At 39.3% G+C, this 17,314-nt stretch overlaps 1 protein-coding gene across 2 annotated transcripts in view; it reads right to left on the bottom strand.

The window, feature by feature from the left end:
* LOC144792047 (T-kininogen 1-like) overlaps positions 1-17,314 on the bottom strand; it is a 207,062-nt gene that overhangs the window by 64,162 nt on the left and 125,586 nt on the right. For both annotated transcript variants that reach the window (XM_078666910.1, XM_078666909.1), the window contains one exon: positions 5,342-5,429. In XM_078666910.1, the coding sequence (XP_078523036.1) occupies positions 5,342-5,429 (88 nt within the window). The remainder of the gene's footprint in view (positions 1-5,341; positions 5,430-17,314) is intronic.

Here is a 17,314-nt window from a genome sequence, read left to right on the forward strand (position 1 = left end):
GATTTTTTTGTGTTAATTCTATTCCATGTTCAGAAAGCTTCTGAGAATCTGAGACTAGCTCTAGGTTTGAAAAATGTCAACTTTATTCCTGCTTAGGCCTGGGCGTAGTTCGTGAGTTCCGCTACGTGAACCTCCGCGAAGTGACCAAGATCTCTGTCGCACTAAGCGGAGTTCTGCAAAGTGGCAGAATGCATTTGGTCACGCCGTTCACACTGATTTTCAGTGCTGTGTGTTCGTCCTGCTCTGTAAAACCACTGTAAAAGGTACCATGCGCATCGCAAGAGAGCACCGCTTCTTTTTCTGCTGCTCTAGTAGATTTTCTACTTGAGCAGCAGCTTTCTCAGCGCGAACAGAAGGTTTCTCAACGCGAGTGGTCACAACCATCAATTACCGCCCGTGTTGAGAAATGCGATCGACCACATTGATAAATCTCACTGGAAGTAGATTTTCCTCACTAGCGCTCACCAAAGTAATGTTCTTCTTTTTCGTCTCACTTTGGCCCCATGGATTTTACTAAAAATCTTAGTACCATTTGGTAGCTATCATTCATTCCAGTGGAATACAAGAATTCCAATGCCTGGAATATTGTCATAAGAGGTTCAACAAGTCTGCCAAATCTTCAAAAAGTATGAATTTATCACAAATTACTAAAGTTTAGAACTGATACTAGAACAAGACTTGCAATTTATCAGTGCTCATTTCTGTGCGGATCTAGCAACGTTTTTCTTCCTGTCTCCAGAAAACAAACTCTAATGCAATGGCTCTTATCCTTATCATCTTAGGAGGAAGACAGTTTCAGCATGGGAGTGGTTCAGGGTTGAAGTGGAATTGCATTCTAAATCTCCATCCCTAGACCAACCATATTTTGCATTCTTGGGATTCAACGGCTCAGAATTATGAGTTACTGGAGTTATCAATACAACAGATGTGACAGTCACTGCAGTGTAGCTTAATGAGAACAATTTGGACAGAGGTCTGCAACTGAATCCTTCTCTACCCATGATTGTCATAAGAAATCCCAGTTCCCTGGGGTGGGCACAAGTTTGCAGGTCATGAAAGCTTAGAGTCAGTGGATGAATTAGAAGGAGGAAAAAAAAGCGGTCCAACTGCATCATTGTGCTTCTTCTTTGTGAGATCAGGCAGTCCAAACTAGAACAGACACCATGGTTATTCAGGCATATTTTAGTCATCAAGGAGGAACAAAGATCCAGGCCTTGTCAGGTTTAGGTCAGCAGATCTGCTACTGGGCAGAAACCACCATATGTTTTCTGTCTGAGGTATATCTTCCGGGGAGAGGCAACAGATCTGTGGATCAGCTCAGCAGGATCTTTCCATCCACATTCGTTCACTTTCTCTCTCCATCTCCATTTCTTCATAAAGTCCAGATATTCAGTTCTCCAGGATTGGAATATTTTTAACCATTGATCAAACTTTCTAATCGTGGATTCCATCTCAATAGGCATGGGAGAAGATGTTCTGTTTTTCCAGTGGCCAGAGGGTCTTCTCTAGACGTTTCCTCCAATTTCTCTAATCCAGAGAGTTCTACAGAAAATGTTGAAATTAGGAGCGGAGGTACCGTTGGTTGTACCATGCTGTACTCTTTCTGTTTCTCCCGTACAGCCCTTCATAAGCAACCATTAGAGCCTTTAGACAGAGCTGAAGTGGAAGCTATTTCTATTTAGCTAGGTCGCTACTAAAAAGCTTTTCCTTAAAAAGAATGGTAATACATTGGGGTGTTCCTTTATTGGATTTGCTGTTGGTACAATCTCACCTTTCAAACCTTTAATGTTATCAGATTTAAAATTCCTTGATTATAAGGTATTATTCTCAGTAGCTATTTTTTGGGAAGGAGAATAGGAAAGTTGGGGGATCTTTTAAGTTTGCAGACAATTATTTCGGGATATTGTTGTATTACGTCAAGATCTGAGTTTTGTTCCTCAGTTTCTATCATCTTTTCATAGCTCTCAGGACCTTGTGCTGCCTGTGTTTTTTCCATCTCCATCATCCCCTAAGGAACAATTACATATGCTAGATGTTCCCTGAGCCTTTCCTGTCCATCTCTCTAGGGCAGCCTCTTTTAGGAACGTACATAATCTCTTTGTCACTTTTGGAATACCATCAAAAGATGTGGATCCATCTGCATCACTTTTCAGCAGAACTTACATGAAGCAAACAATAATGTTTTCCTTTCTGAAAATGGTGAGATACCTTTTGGACCAGGCTCGGAGTAAAGCTAATTAATTTATAGCAACATCCTGGTGCTGTTTAGAAGGGACTTAATGAATGATGTGTGTAAATATGCTACATGAATATCCCCCCACACATTTATGAATCATTATAATTTACAGGTAGGTGACACTACATCATCAAATTTTGATTCATGTGTCTTGAATTCAATTTATAAACAAGAATAGAAGTCAATTGACTTACATCTTTTCTTTTGAGATAATTAAATTATCGAACCTGCATTTAAAGTTTTTTATGCATTCTCTAGTAGTTGAATATCTCTGCTTGGGTAGAAATCCTTACTCATGGATGGGGACAAATAAGAGGGACGAGTGGGTATTGATCCACTTACTTATCCGTAATCTGAGTTACTTTGTATCCTGGTATTTTTCATGGTAATTTCGACTTCCCACTTGCCCTGTTCCAGCAGAACTATGATATGTGTGAAATCTGGTATTATCTTGGACCCATGAAGTGGAACTCCACACAGTATAGGTGAAAATATCTCCAGTTGTATTCCTTAGAAGAAACTTCAGCCACCACCTTCAACTGCTCATCATAACTGACCATTACAGTTTCCTCACAAACAATATAAATTCTATATCAGAACCTATTCCAAGGAAACAAAGTTTGTCATGGAGACTGGATATCCATGGATACACATCTCCCAGTATAGATGAAACACAGATACCAAATTAGAACATTACCACATATCTCCTCCTTTAACAAAGCAAAGGCATATAAATTACTTTCTCCCCACTACCACAATATGATTAAAATTCCAGATACGACCATCATCCAATTTGGCCGCCCCTTTGAACCCTTCAGTTACCTTGTAAGTTTTGCTAAAGTGAGACGGTCTTCTGATACTCTTGCAGCTTTATTATAACAAGAACATCCACACTTATGAGCATGGGCTTGGTTGCCTTGTGACTATCATACTGCTCTTTTCTCTCACCCTGTAGATGTCCTTCTGTTTTCTTGTTTTTTCCCTATTATCTTACCAGGCCTCCCTTTGCCCTTACAGTAGTTTCCCACCCAAGGAGGATGAAACCACAATGTAAGGCCTTTTCTTCAGCAATACAAAGGGGCTCACCCCCATTGTTGAATGTGGACTGAAACTATACTCCTCATCTTTCCTGAACCCAATAATTTCCCTCCTCCTTAGCAATATGAGCAGCTTCTTTCAACATTCTATTGAACTTTTCAACCATTCCATTTGTTTTTGGATGATATAAGGCACACCTTTTATGGGATATCCCCAGAAAGACCTCTATTTCCTTTAAAGTCAGTTGCAACCCATTATCCATAAGAATAGTCCCAGGATTGCCTTCTCTTGCAAACCCTCAGTTAAGAATCTGCTGACTAGGGACATGTTAATCTCACTTGTCACCCCCACCTCACATCAATGGGTATGTCCTGACTCCCGACAAACCATGGGAGACGTCCTAACCTTTAGGTTCTTGTCACTCATCCTGCACTCACCACAATCTCTTACAATTCGCTCCACTACAATGTCCATTCAAGGCCACCAGAGTCTCTATTTCATGTTACTAATACCCTGATGACCTTAATGATGTAATTAGTACTGTAGGTGTAATTTCCACTTTGAGCACATTAAAAACAGTTCCCCAGGAGTGGATAGAAGGAAGAAACGTGGTGAAACATGTTGCATTGTGAAGAGTGGAAAATGAAACAAGAGAAGAACAAAGAAAAGAAGATGTGGCTATAGACAAATAAAGAGAGAATGACAATATAATGAGACAGGTACAAAGGGACTAAACACAAGCAGAAGACACCAAAAATAACGTCTATTCCAAAGAAGGAAAGTTCATCATGAAGACCGGGTATCAGTGGTGGCTCCTCCGCTAAGGTGGAGGAGCCTCACCCAACTGCTCTTCGCAGTGTGTAAAATGGAAAAATAAAATGATAATAACAATGTTATTATAATTTTATGTGTTCCTACTGAGGCAGATATGTGGGTGGGGCGGGCTGCTCTGCCTCAGAGCAGGAGGAGGAGTGGTGGGCACACTCTGTAAGTGTCATCTCGTGCTGGCCAAAAAGTCATGCACACTTTGCCGTTTTCCCACCCAGGCTGCATTACAGCCTGGGAGGAGAATATGCCCAGGCCCCCAGCTCCTGTCTGCGTGCCAAACCACGGCGCTTTGGGACCGCCTTCTCCCCGCTCCCCTTCTCCCCCGCCCCATTGTTGCTTCCAGCGAGCAGCTGCCACTCGTGGGTATCCATGGATACTCATATCCCAGTCTAGGTGAAACAAAAATACAAAATCTACACATTACCACAATATGGTTATCAGTCTTTTGCCCAGGTACACCAGTAAAAGATCTCATAGTGCTTCCTCTTTTGAACAACAGGACAAATCTGGTGCAGAGGGGAAGCCATGTTGGCAGGCTGAAAGTATAGCTATAATTGTTTTTGCTTGGGTAGGTAGACACCTCTGTGTTGTGTCGAAGAAGACCAGGATTCATAGTAATAAAGATTACGAGTAATTAGCTGGGTCATTCACGTGCACAGACAGCAATAAGCCTATTTAATACCATAAACCATTCAGTATGTAAACTGTAGCTTTGATGTGTACAAACTCTCCAGCAGTGTGGTACTTTGAAAATTATAGATAAAAAAGAACTGATACTAAAATGATGTTTTAGGTGTAATTGCTGGCTAACCTGTAGGATGCCTGCACAACAGGGCGTATAGCTCGTGTGTGTATGCGCGCGCATGTGTATGCGCGCGCATGTATGCGCGCGTGTGTGGGTGTGTGTGAGCGTGCTCCTTTATGTGTGATGTATTGTGAGATTTTCAAGCCTGAACATGTTTTACTTCTTTAAACTAAAATACTCAAGGAGATGGGTGCTGAAAGTCAAGAGTTCTATCTAGTTAGGATTTGTTCAAAATAATCCTGTAACCGCCAAACATGACCTAGATCAATTTGTATAATTTTATTGTCACAGGATTAAATTCTTGATGGGATATAAATGCCACTTATCTCTTCAATGTCTGTCAAATTGTTAACTTTGACCTAGATATGGGAAGGCGCAAGGAATTACTGGCCTGATATTTATCAATATGCATAAACTTGATTTTGGGTACTTACAAGAGGTAATGTTGCAATCCTGTGAAAGAATGATTTTCTCCTTTGTCCTTCCACTCGAGTAAACTTGGGCTACGCATTTGTGTTCATCCTAAAATATTGAAAAAAATGCAAAATATTGAGCGGATTTCAAAATCAAGTTGACAGCAATGTGTTCACAGAATAACACTTCACAATGAATGAGCAATGGATAGCAGCAGTTTGAACAGGGGCACCAAGAGAAAGTGCCCATCTACGATATGTAGTCCTGTTCAAATTAAAGGACATTTTAGCATCGCTTCAAGGACAAAAGAAACAAGCTACAATGTATGTTCGGAAACTAGGGCAATCCGTGCTTCCATTTTACAAACGCTTGTTCACAAAGGTTGCATTTTTACTGGATACCAAACAAGCAGGTTTAATGATACTCGATTCAAATACTTAATAATAGTTGAAGATATCACTTCTGGGCTGTGCACACTGACTCCTCTTTGTAAATGTTACAAGTTGAACTGAATTTAACAATCAAATAGAAGATTGTGACTGCAAGAATGCCTTACCACAATGTCTTGACGAAATATATATTTATACCAACAACAAAATATACTGGAAACAACAAAAGAGGGTTTACAGATTTACTAAGGGAAAATTAAACAATAAAACAGCACAGGACAAACAAAAGTTTTTTAAAAGAACCTTCCTCACCAACCTAGTTGGTGACATGCTTCATCATTGGGTTCCCACCAGAGAGGCACTCGGCCTCTTTCACTCTTTTTTGGTTTACACTTCACTAGTTTTTCACTTGATAAATACATGTTTCTAAAACTCTTTGACATTATATATACCAAATATTGCTGGAAATATCAGGCCTATGGTGTCCTAGAACTGTGACAATAAGATCTTGTAAAATGTTCTACTGTTAGAATATTAAGAAGGTGCCGGGGGTGTGTGGCTTAGGAGTCTTTGGTGAGGGCCGCCTTTCCTCGGAGCTCCACGGCGACGTGAGTGAGGAGGGTTCTCCAGGATACTTCTATCATTGCTGGACCCGTAAATTTTGCCGCGCGGACGTCGGAACTACGCCGCTACGATATGCCACCGCTACGGAGTCTTAATTTTCACCTTTGAGATGCCATTCTGACTTTTTCTTCAAACGCGGCTCGTCAGAGTTGCGGCCGCCATGTTGTTTTGTCAGTTTTTCCGGCGCTTTTGTTGTTATGCCGGTAATTGTTTTACAGTGTTTCTCCTCATATATGACGCTCGTTTTGGCATACTCGGAGCGTTTCTTGCTCTGTTTTGACCCCTTTCTCCTGTTTTAGATACTACTTCATGCAGCATGTTCTTTGAGGCTACTGACTATCCTCAATGTTGTGAAGTACCTTTACCACAGCAGTTTTTCATTTATTTAGGGACTTTATTTGTGCTGCTTCTACATTAAATCTATTGAAGGGAGCCTTTGTTTACTCCTTTTCCATGGCAATGCCTTGTGGTAATAAAAATGGTGCCCAGCATGCTAGCAGCTCACTTATAGTTGATCCTAACCCCTTTACTGTCCTGCAAGATAACATGGATGAGACTATCATTGGCTCTGCTGATGCCAAAAACTCTGCTTCCCCGGTCACTCGCCCCAAAAAGAATTCTAAATTACCGTCAGCCACGACACCTACGTCAGGCAAAAGAGTTAAAGTTAATCCACCTTCTCCAACCAATTCCTCGTCTTCTATTTCCATGGAGCTCCTCCTTGAGGAAATTCGCGCTCTTAAACCACATATGGCAGAAACCAATTTACGCCTGCAAAACCTCGAAGACAACGGGTCCCATACTGAACAAAGAGTTGTGGACTAAGAGAATCGAGTTGACTCAGCTCAAGAAGCCCTTACTCAAATCCCTCTTACGCACAAAGAGATTGATAATTTGAAACAACAGGTTGAACATTTGGAAAATCGTAACAGACGCAACAACCTACGCATTTATGGTTTGGTTGAAGGTCTTGAGGGGTCTAATCCAATGGCCTTTTTTCAATCCTTTTTACCTTCTCTTCTTGGTCTGCCTGATAATCCCCCATTGAACATTCAACGTGCTCATCGTTTGGGACAGTATTCTCACTCTTCATCTTCTTCAGCGAAACCTAGAGGAGTTATTTTATATTTTTTGGAGTATACTGATTTACTCAAAGTGCTTCACGCTGCCTAACAACGAGGAAAGATTTCTTGGCATGGATCTAATCTTTTTTTGCCCAAGATTATGCCAAAGTAACCACAGATCGCTGGAAAAAATTCCTGGATATGAGACCTACACTTCTCAGTCTCAATGCTCGCTAAGGTCTCTTTCATCCTTGTCTTTTTAAAGTGACTTATAACAACAGAACGACGACTTATAAGGATCCTGAACTCTTCAACGATTTTTGGACTCCTGTAGACAAGAATCCATGGACACATGTCGACCATAAATGTCTTGTTTATCTTAACTTTGGTTGTTTGATTTATGTCTTGTTAGTTTTTTTAGTAATTTGTTTTCCTTTTGATGTAATTTTGTCAAATTTTGTATGGTGCCTTGTTAATTTGTTCTTTTCTTCTCTTCTTCATCAGGTATGAAATGCGGTCCCTTGGCTTTTGTTTCCTTCATTGTTCCTGGATGCGTCCTCCTTGCCGTCGTTGTCCTGGAGTTTTCCGTTTGGCGACCCTCCACCATCCCCATCTTTATTGTCTTTTTGTGGTATGTCTTTTTGTTATGATATTTTTGCATCAAACGCTTCTTTTGTTTTGTCTTTTTGCCCTTGTTCTGTTATTCCCCTTCGTTTTCCTTTCTTGTTCCTGCGTTATGCGTTATGAACTTACCTTTTTATCTTCCTGTATTATGTTTTATTTATCTCCATTTTCTGATCCTCTCTTTACTTCTTATTTTCTTTTTGCTCTTTATTTTGCTTCCCTTATTTTGTTATTCCTTAATATTTGGTATCTTTATTCTTTATTCCAACAATTTTCCTTTATTTTGACTCTTAATTTCTCAAATCATCATATGATGTTTTACTCTTTACTCATGTATATAATTGCTACTATCATTTCCTTCCTTTCTTTCTTCTCCTTTCATGAGATTTCTCTTTTCACCATCCACTTTATTGTTCTACCCTTACCTATCTTGTATTCCTTTTCATCCTTTTTTTCCTCAACACAGCATTTATATTGCTTTAATTCAAGAAACCCATTTGTGGGATACAGAACTTTCTAAATTGAAAAGATGTTGGGTGGGCAATGTTTTTTCTTCCCCAGCTCTAGGTAAGAAAAATTGTGTTTCCATTCTGTGTCACAAGAAACTTCATATTCCAGTAATCAATCAAGAATCGGACTCTGATGTCCGTTGGGTAATCCTTAAACTCCTCATTGATCAGATCCCCCATAGTCCTTTTCAATGTTTATGCACCGGTAACTGTTGATAATGTAGTCTGGACTCATATTTCTGACAAGCTTCTTTTATTTGATGATGAATATATTGTTTTTGGAGGAGATTGTAACCAGGTTCTTGATCCCATTCTAGATAGGAATTCCTCAGTGAGATTTGCTAATACAAAGATGCATACACAATTTACTTCCACCATCCGAAATAAATCTTTAATTGACATATGGAGATTATGTAATCCAGACCTTCGAGAATATAGCTTTTACTCCCCTCCTCATCACTCACAATCCAGAATTGACTACCTTTTTCTTAGTAAATCCCTCTCTCAACATGCACTACACTCTGAAATTAGTTGTATTCTTATTTCAGATCACGCTCATGTTTTTGTTGATTTTGACCTACTTCCCTTTACTCCTCATGCTGGCAGGTGGCGATTTAATAACGCTTTGTTGAATGATCCTAATTTCATTGGCCAATTTAACGCCTTTATGTCTGAATTTTTTACCTTGAATTCTACTCCGCCCTCTTCTCCTGTAATGATTAGGGACTCTTTCAAAGCAGCTGCAAGAGGGTTTATAATGAATTTTATTTCTAGGAAAAAGAAGGCTTTTGAAACTCAATCCAATCAGATGCTTGCCAACATTAAGCATCTTGAACTTACTTACTATAAATTAAATACTGAATCGTCTTTAAAGAGTCTTATTGACGCAAAAATTACCTTTAATAAAATATCCACAGAGGCTGCTTCGTCCTATCTTTTAAGAAGTAGTTCCCGTTACTATGGAGGCCCAAACAAAATGGGAAAATTACTAGCAAACTATCTGAAAATAAGACGAGCCCGAACTAAAATAGAATTCATCAAGGTACTACATTATTTAAAGACAGTGTTATTTTGAATGAGTTTGTTTCCTTTTACACAAAATGATATAGTCCGGAACAACAACCTTCTCCACAAGATTTGACTTCTTATTTTCAAAATCTTCAGCCTCCCTCCTCATCCTCAATTGATTTTGGCTCTTTAGATGAAGATATTACGCTAGCCGAAATTTCTCATTCTGTCTCTGTGTTAAAAAGGGGGAAAGCACCTGGTCCAGATGGATTTACTATTGAATTTTATACCGCTTTTGCCACCACACTTCTCCCATACCTTTTATAGCTCTTTAACCATTTCATTATTTCCGGTTCTTCCTCTGGTACTTTTCAAGAAGCCATGATTTGTTTGATTCTAAAAGATAATAAAGATCCGTCCCTTTGCAAGAATTATGGTCCAATCTCTTTAGTTAATCTTGATTATAAGATTTTTGCAAAAATTCTCGCCCTCCGTATTGATCCTATTTTACCTTATCGTATTGGTCCCGAACAATCGGGCTTTGTGAAGGGTCGGTTATCTTCTTATAACTCAAGAGTCTTTTTTTATAACTTGGCTAAGCCTCATCTCTTGCTTACCCTATCTCAGCTATAGCTTTAGATGCCGAAAAGGCCTTTGACAGAATTGGATGGGAATTTATGTTTAAGGCCTTAGACTGGATAGGTCTGCCTCCAAAATTGATCTCCCTCATCTCTTTATTATATTCTGGCCCTAAGGCATCTATTTTTGGAAATGGTAAGACCTCTGATTATTTTCCCTCTCTAGAGGAGTAAGACAAGGTTGTCCATTATCCCCTCTTTTATTTATAATTGCTCTAGAACCTTTTTTAACTAAGATTAGACAAGATCCACTGATCTCTGGTTTTCAAATGGATACTGGTCATGTTAAATTATCTGCATATGCCATTCTTTTATATTGTTCTAATCCTGTCTCTTCTTTTCTCCCTCTCCAATGTCTTTTTAGGTTCCTTATCCCCTCAGTGTCCCCATTTCCTGTCAAATGTTAAATTAATAGATGTAATATGGCAGTAGCACTTCACTTAATTACGTCCAGTTGGAAGCAAGCGGACAAAGTAACCTTTAGAGCATGGTGGAATGCTGTTTGTTTTCATCACAGGCTAGATACCAATTACGTTTCTCCTGTCTCCCTTTCCATCAAAAGGGACCTTTTATGGCTCCCTTTGACTACATATCTAACTCGAATTTCCCTGGTCAATACTGCTGATGAAGTCCGTAAGCCTCCATAAAGAAACACATTGCCTCGTCTTGCCCTTTTATTATATTATTATATCGCAAGACTTACTCTGTGTATATTTCATGTCATATTGGGTTTCTTTATACTTTAAGTGTTATGCATTCAGTGAATTTCATGAAATTGTTATTTTCTCTTAATTTTTGTTGTTATCACATATATATATATATATATATATGCCAAGAACTTCGTCGCTGCACCAAAAAAGCTGGAAACAAGAAACGAACCGGACCCAACCAGGTATTTTTAGCGCAAATTTTATTCGTGCAACATCTCGTTCGCCATGATGCGTTTCGGGCCCTGGAGCCCTTGATCACATGACATGGTCGATTTCACCTCGTGATTTTTAAAGTGTAGGTAATAATCACATGACCCCGGGCCTATAGAACTAAACAACATACTTCAGCCTGGTCCACATTCATAGTCTCTATATATCATACATTATTGCAGTAAATGTTACTAGTTTGCCATATTTACATATTTTACAACCTCCTAATCCAGACCTGTGTACAAAATTCACAATAAATAGATAAAATATATATAAAAAAAATATATATATATACATATATACATATAAATATGTGCAAAATTGGCAAGTATAAAACACATTAAGTACGAATAATGTTGAAACTTATACCACAATATTTCGTACTGTGTACACAATTTTGTAATTTATCAAAAATAGAACCCATATCAATATATAATACATTAGATTCTATGAATTTGTTATTTTTGATAAAGATTTATACAACATCTACCTATAATATGGAGATATTTGCTAATCTAAAATCTATTTAGTCTGGACTGTGTTGTACAGGAGGGGAGGGTAAATAATGTAAAGCCCAAGTGGGAAAGAAAAATAGAGAATTGATGGTGACGCCCGAGTGGGGATGTATGACGTTACAACGCATACTTTTACAACGCATACCATTACAACGAATTTTTTACAACGCAAAAACTTTTACAACGCATACCATTACAACGCATGTTTTTACAACGCAAGTACCTTTACAACGCATACCATTACAACGTAAGTATTGGTAAGTATATATTATTTTTTTATTTTAAATTAATTGAAATTAATATAATTTAATTTAATTTAATTTAATTAATTTAAATTTTTTTTTACCCTGTACCCCAAAAACCCCAAAATGACCCTGAACCCTAAAAATACCCCTGTACCCTAAAAACCCAAAACTGACCCTGAACCCTAAAAATACCCCTGTACCCCAAAAACTGAAAACTGACCCTGAACCCTAAAAAAAACCTTTACCCAAAAACTGAAAACTGACCCTGAACCCTAAAAATACCCCTTTACCCAAAAACTGACAACTGACCCTGAACCCTAAAAATACTCCTTTACCCAAAAACTGAAAACTGACCCTGAACCCTAAAAATACCCCTTTACCCAAAAACTGAAAACTGACCCTGAACCCTAAAAATACCCCTTTACCCAAAAACTGAAAACTGACCCTGTACCCTAAAAATACCCCTTTACCCAAAAACTAAAAACTGACCCTGAACCCTAAAAATACCCCTTAAAAAACCCAAACATATATAATTTTAAATATAATTATATACTTACCAATACTTACGTTGTAATGGTATGCGTTGTAAAGGTACTTGCGTTGTAAAAACATGCGTTGTAATGGTATGCATTGTAAAAGTTTTTGCGTTGTAAAAGTTTCGTTGTAATGGTAGTGCGTTGTAAAAGTTGCGTTGTAAAGGTTGTTTCCCCCGAGTGGGCATAATTTTCTTGTGGACCACTGCTACTACACTACCCGGGAATTCATGGTATACCCTGCACCATTATACTTAAGAAAAGATGTGTGGTTACCTCTAGTGAAATTTTTTTAAATTATAATATTCTTGTTAAAAAGCAGTTATTGATGTTCTGATCTGGGACCAACTTGTACGGATTCCCCAATGGAATGGGCTGACTTGGACACATCCATGGCACATTTGAGTTTTAATTTCATAATTACAGACATGTGTACAGATCCTCAGTCGCGTTGAGGCCATTGGGAGTTTTGGTGTCGAGCTCTAGTATGTACTTTGTTTCAAGTAACCTTAAATGTGCTTCCCTGTTGCCCACTCTACGTAATGGTGGCACCATATCGATGGCATAATTTTTGAGGCAATTCACATCTCCTTTGTGGCACAAGTTGACATGTCTTGCCACCGGGTAAGCTTCATCTTTATTGATTACCGCTCTCATGTGTTGGAGTATGCGCTTATGTACTTGTAGCTTCGTGCTACCCACGTAACACAGTCCACAAGCGCATTCCAAAACATAAATGACATAGTCTGATTTGCATGTCATTTTCTTAGAAATTGAGATCGGAGCCTCACTAAAAGGGGATTTGTAAGATGTTTTGTTTTTCCCTATGGAACATGCTTTGCACACGGCGCACTTTAAGAAACCTTTGCTCATTTTGAGCCAACTATCCCTGTTTTGTACCTCCGGGCTACTCTTCACCAGCATGTCATTCATAGACCTCGCACGACTATAGGTAATCGCCGGGTAATTCACCAAAGTTTTGCCTATCACCGGATCCCCCGTGATTATAGGCCAGTTTTTTCGGACAATCCTTTGTATTTGTCCATGTTGGCGACTATACTCAGTAATGAGTCTAGGTTGGCTACTCAAATTATTTGTTATCTTATTTCTTGCCTCAGTGGTGCCGTCTGTACTGGGAAAAGAGTTGACCTTGTTGGCTCTTAGCATCGCCTTTTGCACCAAACTTTCTGCATAGCCTCTTTCCAGAAACCTCATTTTACTTGCGTTTTGTGCTATTGAACAGGCATTGTCAGTACTACAGATTCTTCTGATCCTCAGCATCTCCCCGTAGGGGATGCTTCTGATCAGATGATTGGGGTGTTGGCTGGACGCATGGAGGACCGTATTGCCCGCAGTTTCCTTGCGGTGCAATCTGGTCTGCAGTTTGCCTCTTTCTACATAAACTTCTACGTCCAAAAAGTTGACGCTATTCCCGCTGATTGTACCTGAGAAATTGAGATTTAATTCATTTTCGTTGATATTCACAATGAATTGTTCCGCTTCTCTAGACGACCCCCTCCAGTCTTTTTAGGTTCCTTATCCCCTCAGTGTCCCCATTTCCTGTCAAATGTTAAATTAATAGATGTAATATGGCAGTAGCACTTCACTTAATTACGTCCAATTGGAAGCAAGCGGACAAAGTAACCTTTAGAGCATGGTGGAATGCTGTTTGTTTTCATCACAGGCTGGATACCAATTACGTTTCTCCTGTCTCCCTTTCCATCAAAAGGGACCTTTTATGGCTCCCTTTGACTACATATCTAACTCGAATTTCCCTGGTCAATACTGCTGATGAAGTCCGTAAGCCTCCATAAAGAAACACATTGCCTCGTCTTGCCCTTTTATTATATTATTATATCGCAAGACTTACTCTGTGTATATTTCATGTCATATTGGGTTTCTTTATACTTTAAGTGTTATGCATTCAGTGAATTTCATGTAATTGTTATTTTCTCTTAATTTTTGTTGTTATCACACATATATATATATATATATATAAATATATATATATATATATAGCTTCAAACATCCAAACTTTTTGGCAGTAAAGAAGCGCGGGACTCGTCATTTCATAGCAGTGTGCCTAAGCACGAAAAGCAAGCCTACTCAAGGTATTTTATTGACACTTTATTATCCAAGAAGAACGAGGTGTAACCTTCACCATGGACCACAAATCCCATAACTCCATCTGACCACATGTGTGTCTAGGGATTTGCCGGTTACAAAAACGTCCACAAATCAAGTGAAACACACCGAGAACTAATTGGAAGCCCCTGATGACGGGGGTGGAGTCCCCCAGAAACGCCTTGGGCAAACTACTTGTTGCAACGTGGGGAAGCACGCTGAGACATTGCAGCCCGGAGAGGAGAGCCCCGCAGTGTGCCTCTCATGCCACAGGCAATTTGTATATATATATATATATATATATATATATATATATATATATATATATATATATATATATATATATATATATATATGTAGTCAGATAGACATACCCCCTTCGCTTCTCCCCCTTCCCCTCCCCTTTGACTCCCTCTTTCCTGTTATTTTTCTTATAACCATTTTAAGATTCCATTGTTTCCTCTTTTACTTGTTAATTTTCATTTTGTTCTTATTGCATAATAAACTTCAAACTTAAAAAAAAAAGAAGGTGCCGGACAAATTTGCAATGGTGCCTGCAACTAATATTTGCACCCATCAACTGATACAAAGTAGTGCATTTTGTACCTTGTAGTCAGTGTAAATGTCCTTTCGTCAGTTTTTATTGGATTTCAAAATTGGAAGTGTCTGTAAAATTGCCTAGAATTGCTGCCTTTAATGAGATTTTGCCCCTTTAGGACTAGATTCCACTTCCTTCACCGGTACCAAGATTTTCAGATCACATTGATTGCAATTGCACCAGGGCAATTTTGCACTGAATAATGCGCTAACTGGTTGGCTGAAAACGACCAATCATGATCTAAGACCTACAAATCTTGCAATCATTCCAATGATTTCATATATACATATGCGACAAATAGATAATTATTGAGGAAGCAAGGAATCTAAAAAGTATACTTTTGTGAGTGCCTCACCTCTTCAAGCCTTTGCAGGGGGCATAACCCTAAGCAGCCTGTAGGCTGATGGGAGCTCTGAGGTTTGTGGCTGTAAGATTTAAAGAGAAAACACTTATCTTCACTCACACTTATGTGGAGCTTATCATGCAAACTATCGTCATCAGATGTTCCAATAGGGTGACATACAAGCACAGGGTGATGAATGACAACAGCATGACAACAGACTATTGATCTGATGTAGAGGAGGGCAGTAGTGGGATCCAGGCCAAATAAGTATTGATGCCCCAACCATGACTCTGTCTTCTGCCACCTTAATTATAAGGGTAGTGTGAGGCAGCATTCCCAGTCAACTCTGCCAATGTTAACATCCTTAGTTCAGGTGTGGCATAAGCTGAAATGGCCTTGCAAAGGCAGACAGTTAGTTTGAAGGTATTGCCACTGGCTACCTTGCTGCAGGATCACCTTTAAAATCATGGATGTCTACTGTAGAAATCGGTGAAAATACTATTGATGCAATGTTGAAAGCTAAGAGTGCATCACAGACATTTTGTATGTCAGACTTGAAAATGAACTCCCAATTTGTTTTTTTTTCTAGCACACAAATTCACAACCTGAGCCTTTGAAATAGTGGAACTATCACCATGGACAATCCTTTAGGGAAAGTATCTACTGAACAGACAGAAAACTCAAAGTATGGCAGTTATGATTAAGGGGAATCTCTCTGCTACACCGTCAGTCTGGTGGCAGGCTGGCAATCTTTTTTGGAGACCTATTGTTCATCATTAGAGTTTGACGAAGAGCAAGAGAGAGAAATGTAGAAAAATGATGAAAGAAAGGAAGCGAAAGATAGGATCGGCTTCCCCCATCGGCTTCGTTAGATACCGGGTGATTACCTCGCTGCGTCTCATGGTGATACAGGCTTGGAGCCATGATCTGATCTAATCTGTGGAGTTCAATCACAAGCAATTCACAAATTTTAGCAAATCGGAAGGGACTGAGACACTTTGTGGACTAATGCATTGCTGCTGAAAGACTCTACGGTCGGACTCAGGGGGCACACAGAGACTTGAGGTATTTGTATTTCTCCTACCCGCCTGCTCACTCTTAAACTACCTCCTCTGTCCAAAATGGCTGGAGCCATAAACCTGTAACCACAAATCCCCCCCCCGGTACCTCTGTCCACGAGGCTCCTCAATCTAACTCCCCCACACAGAGATAAGCATTCCTCCCAGATAGCTGGAGCATTGCTGGCTCGGATGGAGGGTGAAACTCCTCCCCCTAGGCTTATAGTAATAGCAGCAGACAGAGGACTAATATCTCCACCTCCCCTGCAGGCATGAAGGAGAGGGGTTGCTGCTCTTCTATGCTGGCTAAGCAAAAGCATCAAACAGAGGACTAATGTCTCTACCCCACCTATTTGGCGGGCATATTTGACTATTCTCTCTCATGGGCGGATATCCTGGATTAGTCATTTTCTTCTCTATCTAAACACTCGCCAAGAATTAATCACCCTAGACTAATCACAACTACTGAGCATTGGGCTCAGTTAGGTATCTACACCATCTTGTGAAAGAATGCCTGCCTATTATTGTATTATTATACTTTTAACTATATTCTGAACATATGTAATGCACAGAATGCCACCTCATATATGCAAGAATGTCTGCCTATTATTGTAAGTACACGCCTAGCCTTACTCTGAACATTTGTAATGCAGATTGCTACACCATATCTGAAAGAATGTTTGCCTAGTTTTGCAGTACTGTACCTATACCTGTATGTTGAACATTTTTAATGCGCGGATTGCTACCTCATATACCTTTTACCGCAGTATTATTCTTCTACCTGTATTTCGAACATTTGAA

The sequence above is a fragment of the Lissotriton helveticus genome, chromosome 11 (assembly GCF_964261635.1).
Source record: "Lissotriton helveticus chromosome 11, aLisHel1.1, whole genome shotgun sequence".
NCBI lineage: Eukaryota > Metazoa > Chordata > Amphibia > Caudata > Salamandridae > Lissotriton > Lissotriton helveticus.